Source organism: Syngnathus scovelli, chromosome 3 (genome assembly GCF_024217435.2).
Source record: "Syngnathus scovelli strain Florida chromosome 3, RoL_Ssco_1.2, whole genome shotgun sequence".
Taxonomy (NCBI): Eukaryota; Metazoa; Chordata; class Actinopteri; order Syngnathiformes; family Syngnathidae; genus Syngnathus; species Syngnathus scovelli.
This window is the reverse complement of record NC_090849.1, coordinates 18,530,333-18,555,379: the sequence shown is the minus strand read 5'-3', so window position 1 is coordinate 18,555,379 and position 25,047 is coordinate 18,530,333. Positions and strand designations below refer to the sequence as shown.

Below are 25,047 nucleotides of genomic sequence, written 5' to 3'. Positions count from 1 at the left end.
ACGGAATAGAGAGCCTTTCATGCTAAGTGCTAAGGGATGTAGCTAATCAAGGGCTGAGTGAAACGGCATCCTTGATCAGCTTCATGGCTTTGACAAGGGAGCCTCAGAGCAAGTGGGTCCATTTATTTTTAAAGCCCCTGTGTGTTGTGTTGTTTTTGAATTCCAACTTGTGCTTTGAGGGAAAGTCCCAAGTCCTAGTGCCCCTCTGTATGCAAAAACAGTCTTGGTGATAGCTTTCTGTTGCGTGTGCATTTTAGATTTTTACTGACTCCAACAATGCCAAATCCCAGGGACATAATTAATATTACTGTTTAAGGAACAGCTACATGAATTTGCACACACATTCAGCTTAATGAAGAAATGCTCCAACGAATTTCATTGCAGTTCTGCTTACCTTAAAATACAACTACCGTAATTTCCGGACTATAAGCCGCACCTGACTATAAGCCGCAGGGTTCAAAATTTTGGAAAAAATTCGCGGCTTATAGTCCGGAAATTACGGTATTCATAATACGCAGACAGTAAAAGGCACAGATGCCGTAAAATGCCGTGGCAATTGTTATTCTATGTTAAATTATGTTTTCTTTACCACACTGTTGTTGTCTGAGGAATAACAGACATCTAATGATTATTGAACATCATAATCTGGCGATGATGCTTCTGTCTACTAACAGTTGCGTGTGCAACCAAGCCAGGTTTGTGTATCTGTGTATTGTGTCTATTCCCCTGTGGAGTTTTTTCTTTTTTTTTTTTTTGTGCTATGGGGTGGTGGTGGCTCAGAGAGCAGAGCATCAGGCTCCAGCGAGGTCAAAGAGACAGCGTCCTTTGGGGCTATGGGCTTGGAAGAGTGCACGTTTGGAAAGGAGATGATGGAATAGAAAGGCGGGGGGTGCAGGGAGCGGAGGAGTTGCTGTGTGAGCTCAGCACACTTTGTAAAGCTGGACAGCTGTGTTTCAAAAAGCACAAAAAAAAAAAAAAACAGCTGAGGCACAGGAGCAGTACTGCAGAAACCGTTTCTTGATTTGAATTAAATATCGTGCCTCCAGGCGGTTATTATGAATGGAATTTGGTACGGTATAGTCGTACTGATGATGGCAGTGAAATATTTTTCACTGCCTTGCGATTAATTGGAAGTGAAATGATTGAAAAAAAAAATCTGCGTAATAGCCAAAGCACAAACCCTAATCCCATGATGGAGAGGGGTTTCTGTATTTTTTTTTTCTTTGCAACCTATGATTTGGGATATATATTTATAGCATTTAAAAGAAAGTAGCATTGCGTCAATTTTTTCACTTTCATCTCTATCCATCGTGAACAGCGAGGGATTCCTGTAGTATAACGATAAAAGCTTGACTCAAGTTCTTTTTTCAGAAGGAAAAAATGTAACGACCATTAATCGGTCTGCTCTTTCCAAGGAAATGTGCATTTATCGGAAACATTGTGGTCTATAAATAAAAATAAAGAGAGTAAAACCAAAAACCTTTGTAGTCTACTCCCATGCGGACATCTCTTTGTACCGGCTGACCCAGCATGATCCCATCAACATGCGTTCCCTCTTTGAGCAACGGTGAAATGTCTCCTGGGTTCTGCACTTGATGTCCTCCGCTCAAGCCGAAGCACGCACTCATTTGCACACCTAGAACAAGCTAAGGAAAAAGGCCCGGCCTGCATGTTTTTGACTTCTTCCTCGGCTAATTCCCGGTAGACGGTCACAAACTCAAGGATGCGTGACGGGACGAAATAGAATGTAAAATTAGTCAAAAGGTAAGCAGAGCTGCATTGAGCAAGAGTGGTAAGATAAGTGTGGTATCCTCATTGCAGTTCTGTCATCAAGTGCTGCCTCCATGAAGAAAAAAATCTAATCTACATATATCCTATCTTTGTGGGGTCTTCCCAGTTTTTAGATTTAAAGCACTCATTAGTTCCGCCCCCAGTCCCACAGCACAACTAGCAATAACACAAAGGTTTAGCCTTGATGTCACATCCCCAGAGCTTCCAAGCTGTTTTCCCGTATTTCGCTCCGGCGGTTCAAAGCGCAGAACCCGATAGAAGTCCTCATTTTTTATTCAGTGGAACGATAATGAGAGCATATTAAAAGCAAATTGACTGCAATTTCAGAAATGTCTACTCCAGTTTTCTTTTCTGTCCGTTTAAATTAGTTGTTGTCGGTTGGGGGTGAGAGGCTGTGTTTCTTTGCAAATTTTGATTTATTCATCGACTTTATAAACAGACAGATTAGGCTGCTTGAATCATGCATTCACATTTTAAGATGATGTAAGCATTTTTAAACACAATTTACTAGCTGGGCTTTTCAATGAACAGTAACTAACTAGCTAAAGTGGAATACATAATTTAACTCGATTCTAATCAGCCAGCCGAGGTTTAATTATCGATGTTTGCTAATCAGAATCTGTGTTAGCCCGCTTTAAAAGCAATAAGCACACACTTGTCCATTTTTTAGAGGTTAAAAATTGGTATGTGGATACCCTGCTTAAGCCTAAGTTCTGTTCTTTTTTTTTTTTATTTAAGTGAATCCAAGCTGAAAATAGACTATTCATTTAGGAGTCATTTTATGAAACACATGCTTAGCATACATGAGGGCTGCGGACAAGAAAGAAAATGGGTCACTTACGTTATTAGTGTCAGCCACCATCACTGAAAGGGATTCATACGTGACTTAGCATGACCTCTCTCTCCATCCCTGCATGCCTTCCTTTGCTCCCCTCTTGCATTTACATATTCCTTGTTCATGAAAGTGTGCATGTACTGTGAAATATTTTCTTTCCACCAAGGAAATTATTTAAAGGTTCTGTAACATGCTAGTTTAAGCTTTCCACTAATTATATATTATCTTTGGCTCAATGGCAATATTATTTTGGTGGCTCTTTTTCTAACCCTGCCTCTTACATTGTGGTTGCCACGCCCCTTTCATCACATCATCTAAATAGTAATAAAGTTTCCGGAAAGGTGCGTCTCGGACGGGGAGGCCGCCCATAGCGCGCCTTCATCTGTACACGCATGTGTGGGCGAGCGCACGGAAATGGACTCGGTAATATTTCAGAGCAGTGGAAAGGATATCGTGAAAGTGGGCGTGTGTTTTGTCTGAGGGGCGGTACGGGGGAGGGATTAGCATTTTAACATGCTTTGTATAATATAGAGTACAGACGCTTTAAAGTGAATTCATTTGTTTCCTTGCCTGTCGACATCACAGAATCAGTTATGATTCATCGTTTGCGAACTCACTGACTTTTCATTAAATGAGGGCGGAAAATAAGAAACACAATTATTATTACCAAGGACATTGGTATTTGTTATTGCTGTTGTCGTAATAAGTTTAAAATGACTCTGAGTTCCAATATAAAGGAACAGATGGGGTCTGGGAGGTTCCTTCTTCCAGGGAACGTCGTGACGGTAGCTGGCGACTATTTGCGGCGATGCCCTCAGCTTCTTGTCTTCCTTTTCTCTCCCACGTTTGTGTGTATGTATTCCCTCATCCATGTGCTCATTCTTATTCATCCTTTTACTCTCACCCAGCATCTGTTAGCGGCCGCTCTCAGCTCCTGTCAGACTTGGCAACCAGCTCCTGCTCATTTACCTCCTATACCTTCCTCTCTCCTCTTCTTCCCACCTGGTCCATTTCCCTCTTGTGTCAAATCTATAAACACATGAATGTACAGGTACTGTGCCATAAAGAAAAACAAGACTCTCACACATTGGCTTGTCGCTATGCCGCATGACCACTTTTAATCAAAGCTTCCAGGACTGTGCTAATGGATCCCAGCCTGGGGTCTGTAATAATACTTCTTTTCCAAGTTGGGCTTTCTGAGTCATTATTCTGTCGAAGGCTCCTGAACGAGTCATGCCTTGGAAATTGCAATAGCCTCTCAACAACATGTCAGGTGAATTATGAGTGAGAGATGTGTGTTCGAGATGTAGTTATTTCTTTCCCAGATTCGGGTGTGGATTTAGGGAGGGAACACATCACTTGAATGTAGTTTCTCTCTTGTTAACCTCAGATTCTTTTCAGTGAGAAAAAGAAGTGACATGAAACCTGAATTCAATCTAATTGCAAAATGAATGAATGTTGGTTTCTTGTTCAGCAGTTGTGTGACATTCTTGAATTATAATTCTTTTGAAAGAGATCATAGGAAAGTTATAATTTAGTTTGCCATTACTATTATGCTGTGTTAAACCAAAACACTAATACACTTGTGTAGAATACGCACGCACACACACACACGATGCTTTTAGATGCTCTCACTTGGTGGATGGCTCATTTATGGACTCTCAAGTTTTGTTTGACCTCAGAAGTATTTTCTTATGGATATAATTTATATGCATTCGTGTTTGTGTGGGTGTGAATTATTGACAGATGGTGTAATGCAAATTCTAGTCAGTTATTCGGGCCATTTGTGGAGCTCAGATATGCAAAATCTGCCACCTTTTTACTCACAATGTATGCCTTGACCTAACACTTTGCCATTTGCTCTGGTGTTTTGGCCAGAAGGGGTAAAAGTGGGTGGCTTGGGGTTTCGTCTGGACCATTGACCACTTGTGGGACAACAGGACCACTCAGGGTCACCATGGCAGCTGTGCTAGCCGATGAGCCAGCCTGCCCTACCTGGCAAGGTGATGGGGGCAATAAGGAAAGCAAACAGAGAAAGTAGGATCAAGGATATGTGTGCCGGACTGGAAGGTTTGCAGTCTTTTGCTTTATAGGAGACATACTATGTCACCATCTGACATGCTTTCAGCAAAATATAAAATAAATGGATCTTTGCCTGAAATAAGCAGCAGATATTTGTCACATTTCCTCTGAGGTTCTGAACGTGCACAAGCAGCCAGCCCGTTTTTCTCATTTTTAAATGACTAACAACCTCAGTTTTACTTGTTATTCATCTTAAGTGAAAGCTCCATAAATGTTAAAGATGTTATAAATAGTACGTGTCAGTCTTTGCAGAGCATCTCGAGGAGATTGCTGCACCAATGCTGCTGTCTACTGGTCAACTAGTGTTACTGCGATTTAGTTTGGACAATTATTGCCTGGCACCTCAAATAGTACAAGATTTTTATTAAACTTTTATTCTTATTCATTACTTATTACATTTATACCGTTTTTTTATTTCTCATATTTTTTCACAGAATTACTGATGACCAAGATTACATCTCACCCCCAATATGAGTGCTGTTCATTAGGTTCATGTATGTCCACAAGAGGGAGCCAGAGCATTAAAACGGATGTGCACAGTCTATGCTGAGGCCAAACTAAATCATATTTTCAGTGTGTCCTCTTGGCAAATGAATTACCTTTCCCTAAACTTTGTGTTGTGTGCTTGTTCCAGGTCGAGCTAACCGTTACGTGCCGTTGTATACATCATACTAAATATGCTAAGCACAGTCGAGTGTTGTGAGCACCGTCTGGAGTGCCCCTTCACTGATAACACCTCACGCTCTCGACTGCTGTCCCCGCATGACACTGCCTCAGGGAAAATGCATTTAAACCGTTGCTCACTGATGCACATTCATTTTATGTTATGGTTAAGTAAATACTTTTATCAAAAGGGGGGGAAAAAATGAAACTGTCTGACCATGAATTAAATCTTGTCTATGCTTTTGGGTATGAGTCATGCTTTGTAATGTATCCTTCCGCAGTGTGGATAAAAGATGTCTGAGAGTGACATTTATAGGCTTCTCTTTATTCTATGTTGTGCCCTTCGTGTGATAGATAATAAGTCTGGAAATCATAGACGTCAATCGGTGGAGGATTTCATCCCTGGTGATGCTCAGCCTGGCGTCTTCCGCAACTGTCTTCATTTCTTACTTTCTCCTGGCATATTTTTCCTTCAGTTTTGTCTTAAGCAAGCGAAATGCATACTGCAATTGGATTCAAGTTGGGTGATTGACTTGGCCAACACATAACTTTCCACTTCTTTACCTTAAGAAACTCTTAGGTTGCTTTCACAATATGGTGAAAGTCATTGACCATCTGCAGTGTGAAGTGCCGTCCAACTTCTGGATATGAGCGGAATTCCAAATTCTCCCTGCTGCTTTTGTCAGCAGTCACATCATCAATAAATACAAAGGAAGCAGTTCCATCGGCAAGCTATATTTGCTCACTAGGCCGTGGAATGGCTGAGCAGCCAATTTCCCCATTTTATTTATAGGTCAGACTATCACCTTATCAGCGAAGCATGGCGGTGGGAGGGCACGGCCGTTTAACATTTGAACGTTTCGGTGAATTTATTCCTTGGAGAAATTGTCTGGAAGCACCATGGCAGCAACTTCCTATGCAGGGCTCACACTGTTCTGTGATGGCATTCCACTTGTCAGACAATAGATTTTTTATTTCTGCTTGTGGTTGTGTTGGTGAATTTATTCCTTCAACTAATGGTCTGTATTCATCGATTTTCTACTTTTTTTTTTAATGAATCCACTTGTTCTTGCATCTATGTTGCCTCTGGTAACTAGGTGGGGGCGGTTTGAATACACGCTTTCCGTCACGTGTTGAAGGCTTGAGGAGAATTCACATGAAAAAAGGTCAGAGGAAAAAGAAGCAGAAGTGAAGGCGGTAAGGAGAGAAACAGCAGCGTGAGATAAAAAAAAAAAAGATGGCTGGCAATGCTGGAACGCAAGCTGCCGCCGTCGAATGTGTCACACGGTTTGCGCTTCGCCGATTCAGCCATCCAATGATGTAACGCGCCAGACTCGGCCGACTTAACAGCCACATTGCGGCATTTCAATTCATTTGAACATGATTATGCTGAATTTGAATCTCACGGAGCCAGCTTTCTCTGCAAAGGAGTTTGAATAGACATGGGCCAAGATTGGCAGACAAATGGCCATCGTGATGAAGAAGAATGCTTTTATGCTGCCTTGGAGATGCAGAACTGCTACTTTAGTCTGGAATGATAGCCAAGAAATGGCTCTTTTGTCGCCCCGATCCTGCTTGCAGCCACTAGAGAGCATATTTCTCCAATATTTGAAGATTCTGTTATATTGTGGCTATTAACCAGTGCCATGGTACATTTTCTTAGTTTCTTTGGTGGTACAAGCTAAATTTTCTTTAGATGTTTGCAGAAATGGTTGCATTTCCTTCATGTTTTTCACGGCCTATTTATAGTTTTTGTCTCCAGTTGACTTAAGGGATTGGTCATTCATCTATCCCATTAAAAATAAGGGAAATAGAAAGACTACAAACCAAAGCTATTTGGGAGGAGGGGGGCTGTTACAAATTATGAAAGCATGCAGTTAATTGATGTTCCTCTATTAATAGTTCATACTATAAAATCACAAATATTGCCTGCCTTTCACTTTCAGTTTGCATTTTCTCACTGCTTAGCTGGTAATACTGTGGGCATAAAAAATTTGTGTGATTAGGAAATTCTGTAAATTAGGACGTACACAATTGCCTGCTCACACACATTTTCAGATAACAAAATATGTATTTGTTTAATGTCACACTTGATGACTGGACAGGCACCCAGGAGACCCGACTATTTACAATTGTATTTTTATTTTGCAACTTGCCACGATAAAGTCAATTTTCCAGCTGACGTCCTCTGTTAAGTGATGCATGTGTAGGCACACACTTGGCATTTTCGGCTGTTCCTCGACATATCTTCATGTCGAGCCTGCCTTCAGCTCCCTCAATAACTCATGCGGGCTTTTAGCGCCACACAGCTGCGCTCTCAGCATATTTCTATTAAAACATCTTCACAGCGTCACTCAAGCAAACTGTATTCCTCCCTCTTTTTATCCTTTATTAAACACACACACTCTTGCGCGCACAACTCGCTGCGTACAGCGCCAAAGGATCAGTAGCTTGTAAACCGGCTGCAGTCAGCAGTCATTTTCTCTGTGTGTGCGCGAGTGTGTGTGTGTATGTCAGGAGGAAAGATGGGAGGAGGAGGAGGAGGAGGATGGATGAATTGCTTCGATTGGATGGTGCAGAACTCCAACCAGCCTTACTGGATTTAGTCGCACTGGGCTGGTGATGGTTCCCAATGGTTGGATTGCACTAAAACAGGGGGCACACACTTATTGATTTAGTTCAACTACTGCTGCCAGATTTGGATTTGCCGGACTGTGCCGCTGCTCTGAAAGACGGAAATCCCTTCTTCTTTTTTTTTTTTTTTTTTTTGCCTGCCGCCCTCTCTCCTCTCTTGCATCGTGCCCTCATCTTCTCACAGCAGACATCCAGTGTGGTGTTGCAGACAAAGGCAGCAGCCTGCCTCGGTGATCATCTCTTGATAAGGAGAGGAGAGGAAAGAGGGATTTTAAGATTTGATTTTTCACTACACTGAGGAATTTGGGAAGGTGCGGTGGGGGGGGGTTGCAGATTCGTCACTATATGGACTGAGGTGATTTTGTCTTTGGATCCCGGGCATCTTCCTGGTGCTACTGGTTGTGCTGGTGGCCAAGCCGCGGGCGAGGCATGGCCCAGCAGGCAGCCATGGGGCCGACGCACCAGGACACCCTGGCCGTGCCCCCCATGCCCAAGCACTCGGGCCTGAACGAGGACCTGGTGAAGATCCTGCGTGAGAACCTGCTGCACCCGGAGAGACCTCGAGGACACCGGCGCTCGCCCTCCTCCATCTCCCCCCGCCTCTCGCCGCGCAATTCGCCGAGACTGCTCCGCCGCATGCTGCTCAACAATAACATTCACAAGCAGAGGCGCTTCACCGTAGCGCACACATGGTGAGACAAAATACCGTACTTTAAAAAAAAAAAAAAGTGTCCTTGCTTGTGGCAGCTGCGTGATGTGTGATGACATATTTAAAGCATTCAACATACTGCTTACTGTTTTTACTTATAGAACAGGGCTCGAGACTAACTCTATGTGGGGTATAACTATGAGCACCGTTGCCCCTAATCAGAAATTTTAGTGGCATGAATCACAAATTGACTTGCAAAGTCCATAGTCACATTTTCCAATCATTTTCACAATATTTGGAGAGAGAACATCAGCAAAATCGTTTTTCATTTAAAAGATGTGGGGAATCGAATCAAATTGAATCGAACCATTTTAAAATCTATCGACATACGTTTATAATCGTTTTTTATTGGACAAGTATCTCATTGAGGGAAATGTCAGATTTACAGTAACCTACTGACAAGTGAATTTATTCTGTAAAATGACAACCAAAAAATGGTTGCATTACACTCTCGTGCCATAACGAATCAAATCGAGCCATATCGAATCGTTCCAGCAGGCATCGAATAGTCTTTCAATGGAGAAATACACACGCCCTCATACAGGAGCTGCTGTCAGCCACAGCTCACATCTGGATACTCACGCAGGCCCCGCCCGCCTCTTGAGTTTTCAAAACTCCATCACTTTTTCCATCATCGTGTTCCTTTTAATACACCTGCCTGCCATTAGTTTTTGGACTGTTAATTAGCGCTTTATTCATGGCTGTCTGTCAAGCTTGGCTGCACCCACCCACGCCTTGTTCGTGCCTTCATCTATTCCCCGGTTGCCTGTACTGCCTTAGCTCTCTTCTCCCCCCACCCATATTAACCAGTCGCCCCCCCACATACACACACACGACAATATTCTATTCTTGATGTCATTCGCTGGTTCCATGATTCATGTCAAGTGTGAGCACGTGACTGTTCTGAATTTACATATGGCACAAGGTGAACGAGTTGACAGATATGATTTGCTAGGTTTTCCTGTCATTGTGATACTGGGGTTAAAATACCTTGAAATCATTTGGTAGACATGTCTATGGTGATTAGACCGCTAATTTTACCCTTGTGACATCTGCTTGCTTAACTCCTTGGTTGCGTGAAATGCGGCTTTACTTCATTTGTCTCCTTGCATTGTCTGTCTGGAGTCTTTTTCTTTATTAAATTTCCCATCACTTTTATTACGGCTGTTATCCAACGTTCAGGCGCCCAGTGCTCGTATATGTTGCGAGCGAGCGTGCGTAATTTCAATTTTATGACTTTATTATCTGTGTCTGTGCGCACACATGTGAATGCAACGATTTGTCCGTGGTAGTTATTTCAGGTTATGTAACCATTCACACCACTTTCATTCTCCCCAATCAGCCACTTTAAGGAGGAGTTTTTAAAAATATTTTTTAATCTTTTCCACTGTTCTTAATTAATAACCAGAGACTTTTTTTTTATTGACTTAAGCTCTCGTCCACAGTGATATGGTGGAAAAGGGTTGTTGCTAGCAAAGCTTTTTTTACTTTTTGAGTAAATCTGAATCATTGCCAGAAGCAAATTTAAAACCGTGTTGAACCCTTTCCGTGTTGACTCTGCATGTCTTCTACTTCTCTGGAGGTCCTCGAGCTTCCTGTTTGGGGATCTGAGCCAGATGTCCACAGAACAGTTGAGAAAGAGTAAACCCAGATCTGGCTTATATTTCCACCACGGGGTGTGTCGGGATAGCCATAGCTGCATCAGCTATGTAAATAGTGTGACATCATAGCAGTGCTCTCCACCCTTTAACCCGCTGATGGCTTAAGCAAGACCCTGGGCAGATGGCCTGGTGCTACAGAACAGTGGAAATTAATGCAATGGCTCATTCATAGTAAACAGTCAAAAAAAGCATAAATTAAGAATATCCAATCCAGTTGTCATCCTGATGTGACGATTTCTAAAGCAGTTTCATCTTAGTACGGCTTTTAATATGTTTCAAAGACTCCAAACCGTCTCCATTTTAGTACCAAATGTCTTTCTTTTCTAGCATTGGCTGAACGACACGGAATTAAATAAAACTACATTCTTTTTGGATACTCATATTAGTGAAAGATTAGAGGAATTTCCAAGTACAAAAACATGTGAAAATAATACTTTTTAGGCCATAGGTGTATGCCGCATATAAGCAACAAAGTGAGTGACGTTACTAGCAAAACATCATCCACACAGCCCTCAGATGCCCTTCAGCAAGAAATTACTTCTCTTCTACTCTATCATTTTAATTTGACATTAAGTCGTGACTCAGATTGAATCAGAGTTGATTGATAATGATAAGATAAATCAGTCAGTCTCTACTTTTTACATTTTTGACACCAAGTCTGATCATGATTTATGGATTGGATTCATGCCTTGGAACTGAATTGTCCTGTTTGTTCGAAACGTGACTCAAACTGGCAGTATGTGTTGATATGAAGCGTGATGTGTCAGCTATCTATGCAAATGCAAGACAAACATCCTTATCGTCGTGACCGTGGTCTTGCGAGAGAGTAACAGTCCGAGGCGGTAAGCAAAGACAACGCCTAGGTAATCAAGGCAATTTTGACGTTAAAGGAAAAAATGACGACAATAAGAAGTGTCAGACAGACTAGATACAAATGATGTGACAGATGAGGAGAGAGGTGTTGTATCGTGAGGGCAAAGGGAGAGACAATTTATTTATGAGAGCGCGACAGACACCAGCGCAATTTACCTCAATCATCGCCTTATTGTTTGACTGCTGCTAGGATTCGCGGGGCCGCTGGGTGCTAAAGTCTAGTGACGCAAACGCACGCACACACACACTCATACACTTATCCCTCAGTGGTAGCACTCCACACTTCATTAAGGAGACAATGCTTCTCGGCGGACTGATTGGACTGATGTACAGCTTAGCTACTCAAATGGAAATTGCTTGCAAATTGTTTTCTCTTCTATCATCAATGCGAACAAAATGCTGATTGGCCAAAACAAACATCAAACCTGTCTCATAATTTAAAAAAAAACAACAATAAAATAAAATATATCACCTCCAGGGTCATATAAAATAGCATTGATAATTGTGGTGTCACAATGAAATTCTGAAAATGTGTATGTATAATTTGTGTTTTTTTGGAGGAGGGGGGGCAACCAAATAATAATTCATTCTAATTTTATAGGATTATTTTATTGATGTAATTATAAATAACTAATCTGTTTCCAATGAAATAATAAATAAAAAACAAATACTGTAAAAATACATTAGAATTAAAAAATATATTGATGTAATTATAAATAACTAATCTGTTTTCAATGAGATAAATGAAAATACAAATTCTGTAAAAATACATTAGAATTAAAAAAAAATGGCTAGATTTATGCAATAGGACATGACCCTTGATAATAAAAGTGCTCGCTCAGTAGGTTTTAAGATGCAGCTGGTGGGACATACTGTACCCATTTTGGAGCTAACGGAACCGGTGCATGTGCAAACAGCTGATAATGTGTTTAATGTAGGCGGAGCTTCCAATGCAATTGTTGGCAGTATTACAGCTCTTCAAAGGGACTTTAGTGTAGCTGTTTGGGATTATAATAATTTCTTGTCAAAAAGCCAGGAGTGTTAACAAGCAGCAAGATAGTCTACCTCAGCAGAATTAAATTGCATTTGGCTTTGGTGTCAATAAAACAACACTTATGTATGTGGCTTGGACATGAGCACATGAATGCGGATGGTGAATGCAAATGAGTCGTGCTGTTGTATGCGCAATTGAAGTGACAGCCTTTTAGCTTATTGTGACACCTCCATTACCAAAGTAGCACCTTGTTCACACGCGAACATTTAATTACTCTGCGAGCCACGCACTCTTGATATCAACAGCGCTTTGCTTGTAATTTGAGTCCTTTGCATGTATACATGACTGCTGATTTCATCAGTGACTGACATTGGAGTGCAGACCTGTCCCAATGTAGAGAAGCAACAAAGTAGAGGGTTGTTTTTGCGGTTGGTTTGACAGACCACATTGTGGCAAGTAGCAGTTTTCCGTAATCAGTAGCTGACAAGAGCGAGGCAAGAGATGCAGCGGATGCTTACTGGACAGTTAATTCCTGTTTTGTATAAGTGTGATCATTTTGTTTGTATCTTAGCTTGCAAGGCACGTTCATGGAGAATGAGTTAAGATATTGGTTATGTTAACTTGAAGGTACATTTTGCAGGTTGAAAAAGGGGGGAACTGTCATATAAATGAATGAATGAATGAATGACAGAATAAATAAATAAATAAATAAATAAATAAATAAATAAAGTTCCCAGTTAATTATCACAGTTGCCCAATTGAAATATCAATTCACGCCTTTCCACCGTAATTGGGGGTCCATTGTTTGTTGTTATACTTCCTCCCACTCCTCCACCAATAAATAAATAAATAAACCTCCTAAACCAACAAACTCCTCTTTACATTCCCTCCGCCGTAGTCGCAGTTTTCAACTTTCCTCCCAACTGACCCTGAAGTATTTTAATGCTGTTGCACAACCGCATCCGATGCTGCATTGCAACAGTGCGACTGGCTCTTTATGTAACAGGAAGAGTGGGCCACATCAGTGAGGCGAGGAGGGAGGGAGGGAGGGGGAGAGCGGGGGAAACAGGTGGCTTTGGCAGGTTTGCACCGATGCCAGAGCTTCCTCTCTGGCCAAGCGGGAAGCTTGCGGACAGATGATTGACGGACAGGCGGAAGGATGATGAATGTTTAATGTTTGGCTCGGAGTCGAGGACCAAAGTGCATGACTGGCTGATATCATCGTTTTACGCATCTTTATTTGATGGCTTTTAGCTGGATTGATGCAATACAGTTGTACATCACTGCAAACCGCAACCACAGTAAAACTCACAATGATGAATAACCCCCCTCAAAAATCACCATTAGCTGAATTTTGGATATAGCTGTGGTCAGCTGCTAGTCTTGCACTGATGTTTTAAGAAAGAGACTTTGACTGAGACTTTTAGTGTGCCCTAACATAAATATACATTACTGTCAATCAAAACTGGCTGCTATTCTTCCAAAGGCATTTTTTTTATATTGGATAGAATAAGACTGCAGGTATACCTTGTTATGTCTTCTGCATGCGCCACATGAAAGAATCTGCAATTAGGTAATGACATTTTTGGAATCCCCCCCCCGCGTAGGACAAATAAGGGAATATTTTATCTAAATTGCTTCCTCCTCTTTTTTTATAGTCTGGGCTAGCAGCAGCATCTTATCGCAAACCCCCCTCGTCATTATAATAAAATCCGTGCTCTGCATTGGCCCCTGCTGCTGTACTGATGGGCGGCTTGAGCAGTGGCTCATTTTGAATTTGTAAAATCTCCTTTTATTCAAAGATATTTATTATGATACTATCAATTGTTTCCAAGATGATCCACTTTCTGTACGTCCTGTCATTTGCTGCAGAGGATCTTTTCTTTTCTTTCTTTTTTCATAACCATAGCCTTCAGCTCCTTTTCTCCACAGGCTCTATAGCTACCTTTTGATTGTGCCATTTCTATTAATAGTATCTTCAGGGCCACGTCGCCCGTTGTTTGGGCCTTGCAGTCAGTCCACGCTCATGCTCATCCTTTCATTTTAAAGGTGTAGCACATGTTTTTCTTCTTCAAGTAATCAGCTTCTTTTGAGGTCGCGGCAAAGAAACGAGGATTCGTCGGGTTTTTATCAGCTCAAACAGTCCTCTCGCCCAGGAGAATAAATGATTTGCATATACATATATTTATGTGCGGCGACGCTTCTGCTGTGTCTGCGGCTGCTGCTTTTGTATCATCATGTCGTTTGACAAAGACGGACAGATGGGGCGAACACGATTTTGCTCGTGATGTTGCACGCTATCACAGACACGCATTAACTTGTTCTGTCTGGCGATCGGGCATTAGTCATGTTTGTGTGACTCAGCTTTGACTTTGTGTACTTGTGACAGAGACGGTGATGGTCGATATAAGATAAGAGAGAATTCAGGGGAAAGAAAAGTGCTGCTGTCTATCGTTGTATGGTTCGGATTTCATTACCACGTTTGAGCAAATAGGCTGGGGGTTATTTACTCAACTGTCGATGTGTCAGGTGGACAACACACGCTGTTGGTGGATCAGCCACTGCAAATTTAAAATTAAAATTCATGGTAGAATAAAAAAGATAAAAATCATCATTAGGGAAAAAAAATCCTGATATTTCCATTCATATCTTCATTGTTACTGCTGTTTTGGTTAGCAACAGAATTTAAATTGGCTCACCAGTATTAACTCTGAAAATAAACCTATATAGAGAAGCCGCTTTATCCACACTGTCGCGTTGTTGACAAAATCGGGGTCTGTCTGTCTGATCCCTGCAGGGCGGGCGTGTACCAAACAATGGCTGCAAAATGTGACCTTTACTGGAGGAAATGAGTTATTGAAGTGCAGGCGTTCAATCCTGCGACAGTCACAGCAGACGCGTGATGCTCAATAAAGTGCTTGTGTCATTTACAAATGAACCTGAACACAAGACAGTAGCACTTTGGTGGCAATCTACATTAAAAGCAAAGAGAAAAAAAAAAAGAGTAGCACAATGTTATATAACTCGCACGCGGTGGTGGGGTGGGGGTCAGATTTCCTCAATTTTCCACTTAAACAATAGCAACCGCGTCACCCCAAACAGGCACATCCTGTATATGATTACAAAACATACTATTAGAAAAGTATATTCAAGAATAAATGTCAAGTACTCTTTGCAGTTGTGTCAATAAATGCTTCGACAAAAATGAAGACGAGGTGAAATGATGTGGCAGATATCTGAAATGACGCTTTACTCGACATACTTGGGCAGAATAGAGCAGTCTGTACAAATGGTTGGCTGTACTCAGTGTTTTTTGGAAATACAAAGGTCACATGGTAGACATTTTGACAATGAGTGGATTTCAACTGGTGCAGACACACCAAGGTGTCTCGGCTGAGGTTAGTACACCGACGCGTTTAATTAAAGTGTGACAAGAGTGAATGCGCCTTGAATGCGCCCAGCTGCAGGGGTTCATCAAAGGCTTTTTTGATATGCTGATATCTTGTTTGATTCAACCCAATGACGGAAAGATTCTGCCAGTGGCCACTGCACCATACACACACATACACGTCCCCCATTGCTTCTATTTTTAAATTACATTTGAATATGGAAACGTAGACAGTTTGAGGCTTTTATTTTTGTTGTAGAGCGATTCATGCAAGTTGGCTCATTGTCAATCCGTGACAGGTTAATATCATTTCTAAGTCTTCTTCCAACATTATTATTAAAATTCAAAATTAATGGCTCGGCTAAATTAAAAAACAAAAATTGGAATGCATATCCGTGATCCATCTTTGTCATTTTTTGCACTGCTCCATTTCTTGCAAATTTCACCAGTACTACTCTGACTAATAGTTGATTGGAAAGAAAGAATTTAGCAACTGATTAGCTGCACCCATGATTAACGCGGTCGACTAGAGAAATAGTCTGAGGACTCAAGCGTGTGATGCGTAGATAAGTGTCGGGGAGTTTTTAATGTAGTCTCTTTTCTTGACGACATGATCGTTTTAGCCTTACGTCGTTATCGCCGTTCAAAGATAAAGACTATATAACTCCATCATTTGCCGCATATCCCATCTCATCTCCGAGGAGCGACTTAACGTTGCGTGACCAAAAATGAAAGTTGAATGTTCCCTAAGGCTTTTGTTATCACATTTAGTTGAGTGGGGTCTTATTATCTGAAAGGTGAGAAGCCTTAATGATACGTGTATTGCTTTGGCTTGACTCCATTGGTCACGGTTGCCTATAAAATGACTGCCTAAGCTTGTTAAGGAATGATAAGACGGTCCATATAGATGGTCCAAAACTTTCAGTGCCTAGGTGCACTGCTCATGTGTTTCAACTTATCCAGCAAAGGTATTTAATTAGGATAAGTGTGCGTCTAATGATGGATGGTAGCATTGCACAGTTCGTTGGACAAGGCGACTGTTTAGTAAAGACTCAAGTTGAACCGATGTCAGAGGAAGTGCTTCAGATGAAAAGATGTCTCTAATCATGGTTGGATACATTGATTTTATTCATAGGCACTTTTGTGGGCACTCAAGGGTATTGTGCTGACCATGAATGCGAGTGTCAATTTCAATGTGTACATGCGCTTCTCACTGAGCTGAATCTTAAGGGAATGAAGCGAGGCTGCCAACCAAGTCGGCCGTGTTGCCTCCCACTACGGCGTAAACACCCCCTTTCTACCTGTGCATGTCTAAGAAAATACCAAAAGAAAACTAAATTGAAAAATATGGAAGAAAGTTAAATTTGTAAAATGTCATGGAATTTTTTTTCGCATTGAATATTTGTGTAATTGTTTATGTGGCGAGAATGTCAGTGTCGAGCCTCACATCATGTTGTTCTTTGGACAGGAAAGCAGCTGGCGTCTAAGGTGTTTGGTTATTTGTTCAACAATGACCTATGGGGTGGATCGTCCTCCTGTGGCCGCTCTTAACCATTTGCATGTACAATTTACATGCAGATGTCCCCTGTGTTGTCCTGCCATTTATGTCATCCCTTGATCGTTTTTCACAGCGACCTCCCAATATCCATGTTTTTTTTTTTTTTAACGCCGTGTCTTTTATGTACATGCAAACATGCCTGTGTAAATACACCTGGCGTCTTTTGTCTGCGTGCATTATTCGCATATACACATGCAATGAATGCATGTTTGTGTACGTCAGTGGATTACTTGTGTGCACTCTTGTTTTTGTCAGAACCTGTTCTGATTACCACTCATCCGCCATCTCCTCTGCCTCTGATGCACTACCTCGTTTTGATTGAATCGCTTCGGCGCTTCACGTGGTGATAAATGACAAAAATGAGCGGCGCTCTGCGAGTGTGCCAGGTTACTACTCTGCAACAAGTTTGCTTCTCTACAGGGGAAAATCACATCAAAACATTAAAACACACTTTTTAAAATCACTGTCATGTATTTGACCTCACAAAATAATAGCTGCAGTATTGAGAAAATTCCAAAGTTTTTCACTTTGTGCTATAGTTGAATGTTGGTGGGCAGCACAGTGGTTGAGTGGTTAGCACGTCTGCGTCAGAGTTCTGAGGTTTGAGTTCAGCATTTTCCCCCACATTCCAAAATCATGCATGTTGGGTTCACTGAAGAATCATTTATCTATTTGTTATTTTCAATTTTTCAATACGTGAGCGGAGAAGGGCAGAGGTAGTGTAGTGGAATAGTGGTTTTGCACATCTCCTTCATAATCGTGACATTCTAACTCTAACTTTCTGTTGGAACACTCCCTGAAATTACATATCTCAGATCTTGATGGAAAAAATAGTCCAATAAAAATGTATGCATGTGATAAGTATGTTATGTTGTACTTCCTGATGTTCCAGCCATGGAAACCTATCGATTGCATTTGCAGGTAAATGCTATATTGTGTCTTTTTTGCTATGTTCTTCTTATTTCTTATTTTTCTTATTATTCTGAAGGCTACAATACAAGACTTATATAGTACAGTTAACGTAACCTATTGATTTAGTTCAACTCAACTTAGCTATGTTTCTAAAGAGTTTTGTACCCTGACAGATGTTTGAACAGCACGTTAATGTGTGACTGAGCAGATGGCTTTAAGGAGTGCAACTAAGTATGTGTAATGTGTCGAAGAGGAAAAAGTTGAAGTGGATTTGGTGATTTGGGATGAATGCTGTCAGCCTCTGGCAGAAATCTTTGAAGTTTTTCTCTTCACAGCTGTGACAGCTGTAGAACACATCTGAGGATTTGAATTTATTGAATAGTGATTTTTAATTGTTGTGGTTATTATCTTGGGCTGGGGTTCATTTTGGTCCTGGCAGTCAGGCTGCATGTGTTTCTAGCAGCGATGGCCAAACGATCTCGTCTTCAGGTCTGAAACTTGTCGTGACAAGATTTATTTTTTTAAATATTGTCATTAAGTTTGACTAAATGTATTAAAATTAATAACAAAAAAAAAAATTGGGCCCATGGAACAACTCTGTGTTGCTTTCACCCAAAGTTAGTTTGGATCGTTTCCAATTCCCCTTTTACAGTGAACAAGGTAAGCAGTAGAAAACCGATGGATGTAATCCACACAGTGCTAACAATATTTTTTCGAAACTTTTTTTCCCAGCGTTTGTACAATTTCTATATTGAAACTTTTAAATTATATATTTTCCAATGCAGCTTTTCAGGTATGTTATCATACATAATTCACATGGTGATGTGTTGCAGTGCCAGGTAAGTGCAGCGTCTGGCCTGGGAATTGAACTGGAGTGGAAAGATTAGTTCAGGTACCTATACTTAAAAGCAGAAGATGGACCTTGGATCACCTCACTCAGCTTTCGCGATGAAGCCTTAAAACCAACTTGGAGGGGAGTCATTTATTAACCTGACATGTTGCAAAATGGTTGTTGATCATATGTAAGTCTTAGAATTGAAATTTTTTGGTCTCCTGGTGAGATTTTATAGCAAACTCAAGAACATTTCCTTAATCCCAAATGGCTCAGTATCTTGGCAACATGCGCTGCAGTAATGCCCACACATCAAGTAAACAAGGAAACAGGAAAACACACAAGACAACAGTTACATCACATCCCACCCACAACATGCACAAATACAAGAGCACAAATGGATGTGCACGCTTCAAAATGTGCAGAGGTGTATCTGAAAATACCCTTTTAATCTGTTGTGTTTGCTTCAAGAGTGTTTTATTGCAACACTTGAGGTAGGGCGAGTGTTATGGTACCTGGAAAGGAGAAGACATCAGATTTAAGTTTAAAGTGGACAGTCAGGAGTAGTTAATTTAAAAAAAAACATTTTTTTCCTCGCTATTTGCAGCTGGGCTGAGTCCTTACCCGCTGTGAAAAGCCCGCAACGCCTATAAATATTTTTTTTTACAAGATGCCGTTTCCATCCACATGTTTTTGATGTACATGTTAAATAGTTAAACAAATCCATCTTGTGTTAACACAGCAGTTGGAATACAGTCAAGAGAGGAACATTCTCTCAGGGTGAACTCTGAATGACCTGCAGTCACAGTACATCTCCGGCAGCAGCCGCAGCAGTGGCGCTAATGCTGCATGCCGCCGCTATAGCCATGGCGATGACAGAAGTTGACATCGTTCCAAAGAATGCGAGCGCACGCGCCACCGTGCTCTCCAAGATCCCGTATGCCTCTTTGCGAGCTGTTGCTTTTTAGATGCTCCCCAGAGGGCCTTGTCACGTCCGTCCCGCTCATTGATTTTTCTCTCCTGTCCATGTCGCCGACTCTTCCTAACAACACTTGGATGTGAACTCCTCCTCATACCTGCGGCATTAAGTATTTACTTCATCTGTCGATGCATGTTGGATGCTGTTGCGTTCCAACACCTGCGTTGCTATTCCTCGCAGCTGATTGTCTTATTGATTTCCTTCATTCCTTCCCTCTATTTTCCTTGGCCTGAGGTTAGATCTTGATGAAATCTAAACAGGGAAAAAAAATTCCACTGAGGAGAAAAGCTTCTATAATAAAATTGGTCAAAACATCCCAATTGGCTCTTCCGTGACCTTAACCATCATTTTTTTTCTCTGCAGCCTCAATTCTTAAAGCTTCACAAACCTATGCATTGGAAAAATCTTTCCATCACAAACATACAGCCATTTTGTGGTGAAATAATGATAGCAGATTGAAAAAGTAATATCCAGCACCTTAATGTTTTACTCTGGAATCATGCAACAGCTACTTGTGCCATGTTTGATTAGGGAGTTGTCATGCAACAACTTGCCCGTGCTTCGTGATGCATTTCTGTGCGCTTGTCTTCATGTTGCGGCGGAGTGGATCAAATTGATTTGAGAGCCAGAAATGCATAATCTTCTTTCGAAATTGGTATTCGACAGAAAGCTTATCTCTGGAGCCAGAGAGGAAGAAGAGACGAAGCAAGCGAGAATGCCGGGTTTACGAGTCGGAGAGTAAAATGCAAACGTGATTGAAGTCATAGCCACCATTGACTTTTTGGTTTATTCCGGACTACGGAATAATAATCTTTGTCTTTGTACAGTCTGACATGTTATTTTCTCAGATTTTCACATTCTTGCAGGAGGCTGTAAAGAACATTATACTAGCAACATCACACAAAGCGTCCTTACAAGTAGAGACAGGAACAAGGTAATGCGCTAAGGCAACGCCGATGGCGGAGACTCGGCCCGTAGATCACACGCTTGATTCTCGACAAACGTCGGCGGGTTGAACTTCAATGACCCCGCTGACCTGTCAGCCTTGCCGTGTGACTTTTGAGCGTCAGCTATGAATCGGCTCGTCGTTAGAAACAATAGCTGGAATCCATACTGAGCTCGATCAAATTTTTATATTTGAATCTCATTACTTAAATTGGTACAGCGTCTGTATTATTCATACAGATGGAACACGGTGCGACGTTAATCAGATCTGGAGGTTTTTTTGTTATCCCAGGAAATATTTCACATTTTCTAAGCAGCACACTCCTATGATTTATGTAAGGTTGAGACTCTCTGCACGGCTTTTATAAACACCTTTAAAAAGACGTACTGGGTCATTTCACACTAATGAGCGTCTTCAAACTGTGACTGCAAACTGCTCCCATTTGGAGGCTGAAACACACCCGAGAGATTTTGACAACTGTAATCCCATTTTTTTTCCCCCCCTGCATTTTTTTTTTTTTGTTGCTGGCTTGCGCAGGGCGGGAAAGTGAGCCAGCGACGTAACATTATTACATCTCTCAGTATGAAATTGTAATCCTTGTGACTCATTTGCTGCAGACTCGCAACCTCTAATCCTCAAAATTTGCGGGATGCTCACAACACAGTCAACGCCTTTAATCTATATACAAAAAAAATAATTATTTAACACATTTACAGTCTGCACACTTTCTTAAATGTCAATGAGCATTGATTGGCTCTTTCATGACATATTTATTCAGCTCTAATGATGCATGAGAGACAGTTACACAACTCACCCATCACACGTTTGTCGATAATGTTGTCACAGTGAATATCACAAATGAACGTCTTCCTCCTCTCATTTGCGAAACAGGTCAGGTACTAACTGTCATAAGTTCAGAGAGACAGACGGACACGGGCAGCTGAGGCCATTTGAACTGTGCTAACCAAAACAGCAGAACCTACCAAAGTATGTAATGAGATGTGCACTATAACATGCTGTGTTAAAATATTTTTTTTTATGGGGATATGCTGTGTTTAAAAAAAATCCCCCTCAATGGACCTGTTTGCCTGCACAGTGTGTCGAGAGAGGGCGGAGGATGTCTGCCAAGGGTGGGAAAACGGCAAACAGTGGCTTCCCAATTGTGAGGAAAGTAATGTAAGCTGCTACGATTAGAGCGGAGCTTGGGTCTGCTCTCTTTATTTGTTATGGAGCTTAAGTTCTTAAGCAAGGACCGCTTATACATGGAGCCCTTTGTTTCTGTACTTTATAACTGCATCTTATTGTCATTTACAATGCATCTGATATGAGACAGCAAAAGTACTGATTCTGGTTTCAAATATTCCACGAGTATTCGTACTGTGCACGCCGCACCCGTTTCTCATGCAAGTGATTAAAATGTGTCGTAATGGAACGCCGGGCGTAATGAGGCGCGCACACCTGTTAGCTGCATCTGTTTTGTTAGATGCAAGCTGTCACCCTTCACTTAGGACAGCACTCTTTGAAGGTGACGACTATTTGATGCTATAAATCCCCCCGGCCAAGTATCCCGTCACCACGGTAACGAGCCTCGTTAGGATTTTGTCTCTGGAGAGGCTCGTCCTATTAGTCTGTGCACTTGAAATGCACGTGCGTCTTGTACGGTATGCGGTCAAAAAGCAACACCTGAGGTGGCTTTTGTTCGGGTGTAGCTAACATGCATCCAACTGTTAAAAGAAATCATTCAAATCCATGGCTGCACAATTGATTGACAGCATGTTCCAAAGATGGCGGCGCTGCGGTGCATCTTTGTGCACCAATTTGTTGATATGAGAAATGATGGGGAAAAAAATGGATAAGCTGAAAATAAGCTTCTGAAGGTGAAAAATATGGTTCTAAATGTTGATTACCCATACTTAGAAATTGTTTGTGTATGTCCTAATTGAGTGTATATACAAGCTACATCTTCCGACTGTGCTGTATATAAGCCATTATTTCTCCATTACCTTGTGTATCCTAGCAACCATTAACCTCTCTTTCAGGTTAGCGGTGTATAGTCTTTATGAATGAGAAGTAGCCATGTACCCATTTAGTTTTGTCTTACTTCCCAAGCTTCAATGCACACTCCTGTCGACTGCCTCATTGGTGCTCGTGTAATCGTGCTGTGCACTAAAAATGCAAGATTTAATATAAAAAAAATGCTAAATGAAGAGTGGAACCAGGATTTGTTTTCTTTTCTACTAAAATTTGAGTTTATGTATTGGTGTTAAGAAATCAATACACTAATCTGATTGACATTGATACCAAAAATAAAAAAAAATTTAACGGTACGTTGTTTAAAAATTAATAATTACTGTACGATGGATGCTAGTTTCTCTAGCCCATCTATGGATCTTTATATTCTGTATTATCATTGAGCTAGCAGACTTTCAAGTTAACACTGGTTATAAACGCAATTTGTGATTCTTTTTATGTTTAACTGCAAAGTAATATTCGACTGGGAGTGGCAATAAACAAATTGAATAATTGTTTAATATCTACCAGACTCTTGTAAGTGCGGAGCCAACACTTAAGAGCCTGACTGAAACCAAAACCTTTGCACAGCAATTTTCAAGCAAATTTGTCGAACCCTCAGGGAAATGTTCCACTGGTTCTTGTTCTTTTATAGATGTCATTACACTTGAGAAGTATCTGAAATTATCATACATGTCCACGATCCCCCCCCCCCACACACACACACACACACACACTTTCTCCCATTGCAGACATATCATTCTATTTTTATTCGAGCTATGCTGATAACGAAGGCGGGTGAGCGCAGAGGAACGCAAAAGGCTCGGCTCGGCTCGATCAATAAGCCGTAGTGCAGGAAGCTAAAGAAAGATGTTTTCTCACCACTGCAGTGAATTGATAGAGTCTCCCTCTAAGTGTGTGCGTGGTGTCCATTACGCTGAGGGGGTCAAGGGCTAGCTCCAGTCATCTCAAATGTGCTCCCATGCTTGTTTCAGCACAAATTACACTTGACTGGAGTGGATGGATTAACCTCTCTCTTTATTTCTCTCTCCAATTCCACCCTTCTTCCCTTCTTCTCTTCTTTTTATAGGTAAGTTGCTGAAGTGAGCATGAGGTGCCCCTAAAGGTAAAGCATGCAGTCATCTGCTTCACTTGGATGCTTCAGTCTTTTGAATATTGATTTAAAAAGCGTTACATAAGGTGGCGTATTAATAAATATCAGCATCACCAAGAACTGTAGGCAGTAGTTCTTCACTGACACCATACTGATCGTCTCAAATGTAGATGGGTGGAGAGGATTTTTTTTATACCACTTAATGGGTATAGTAAAATGTATCATTATTATTTATGAAGGGCTGAACGTTTTAATTATTATTTTCCTCCAGCCCTGCAATGTTGTGATTGTACAATTGTCTTAGCTCGGTCAAAATGTTTACACAGATATATTTCCATACACAATATGCGGTTATTTATTTTCAACACCATCAACTCATGCGATTTGTCGATTTAAAACAAAATAACAACAAAAATAATAAGCTGCAGTATTTCGAGAGCAATATTTATTTTGACTAGAGTTTGGGCCACTAACTGAGGAAATACGGTCATAACCTTAAAAACCACAAGTCAGAATTATGAAAACAAGGGGTTGCCTCTCTCGCCTAAGCAGCGGTGTGTGTGTTTTTCCGCCCGCCGGCTATGTTGCGGTTGGCTGCTAATCTGTTTATCTAATCAGATTCTGAGGTTACGACTCATTAACTTGCGGGATATTGATCATGCCGCGTTGTCTTCTGCCCGCGGCCCACGCCTGCGCTCCAGGTGGGGAGCGATGCAGCTTTTTTGTCACATGGCTCATCAATCGATCCGCCTCGTCTCAGGGTTGCTGCGCGCGTGAGCTTACAAATGTAAAAATAGCTTGCGAAGGCGACACGGATTTCTTAAAGTGTGTGGAGACGCTGCTGGAAAAAAGTGTAAACAAATGATCGAGACTTAAATGTATTTGTGATGAATGAAGAGCTTCATCTCAACGGAAGCTCCACAGTTCTCATGTATTCATATTTTAGTATCTTAATTGCATGTATTCCTGGAAGACATCGTTTCATTGCTTGATTTAAGATATTTCATCTTATCTTACCAGATCATTTGCATTGAGCATATTTCCCCTCAACACTTTGTTGACATTT

At 41.2% G+C, this 25,047-nt stretch overlaps 1 protein-coding gene across 2 annotated transcripts in view; it reads left to right on the top strand.

Annotated features, from left to right (window-relative positions):
- The window catches only part of pde4d (phosphodiesterase 4D, cAMP-specific), a 119,628-nt gene that overhangs the window by 48,763 nt on the left and 45,818 nt on the right, over window positions 1–25,047 (top strand). The window contains exon 1 of one of the 2 annotated variants that reach the window (XM_049763933.2): window positions 8,213–8,697. The exons of the other annotated variant lie outside the window; for it this stretch is intronic. Within the exon in view, the coding sequence (XP_049619890.1) occupies window positions 8,435–8,697 (263 nt within the window). The 5' untranslated portion in view covers window positions 8,213–8,434. Of the gene's footprint in view, window positions 1–8,212; window positions 8,698–25,047 lie in introns of those variants that run through there. 2 annotated transcript variants of the gene reach the window in all.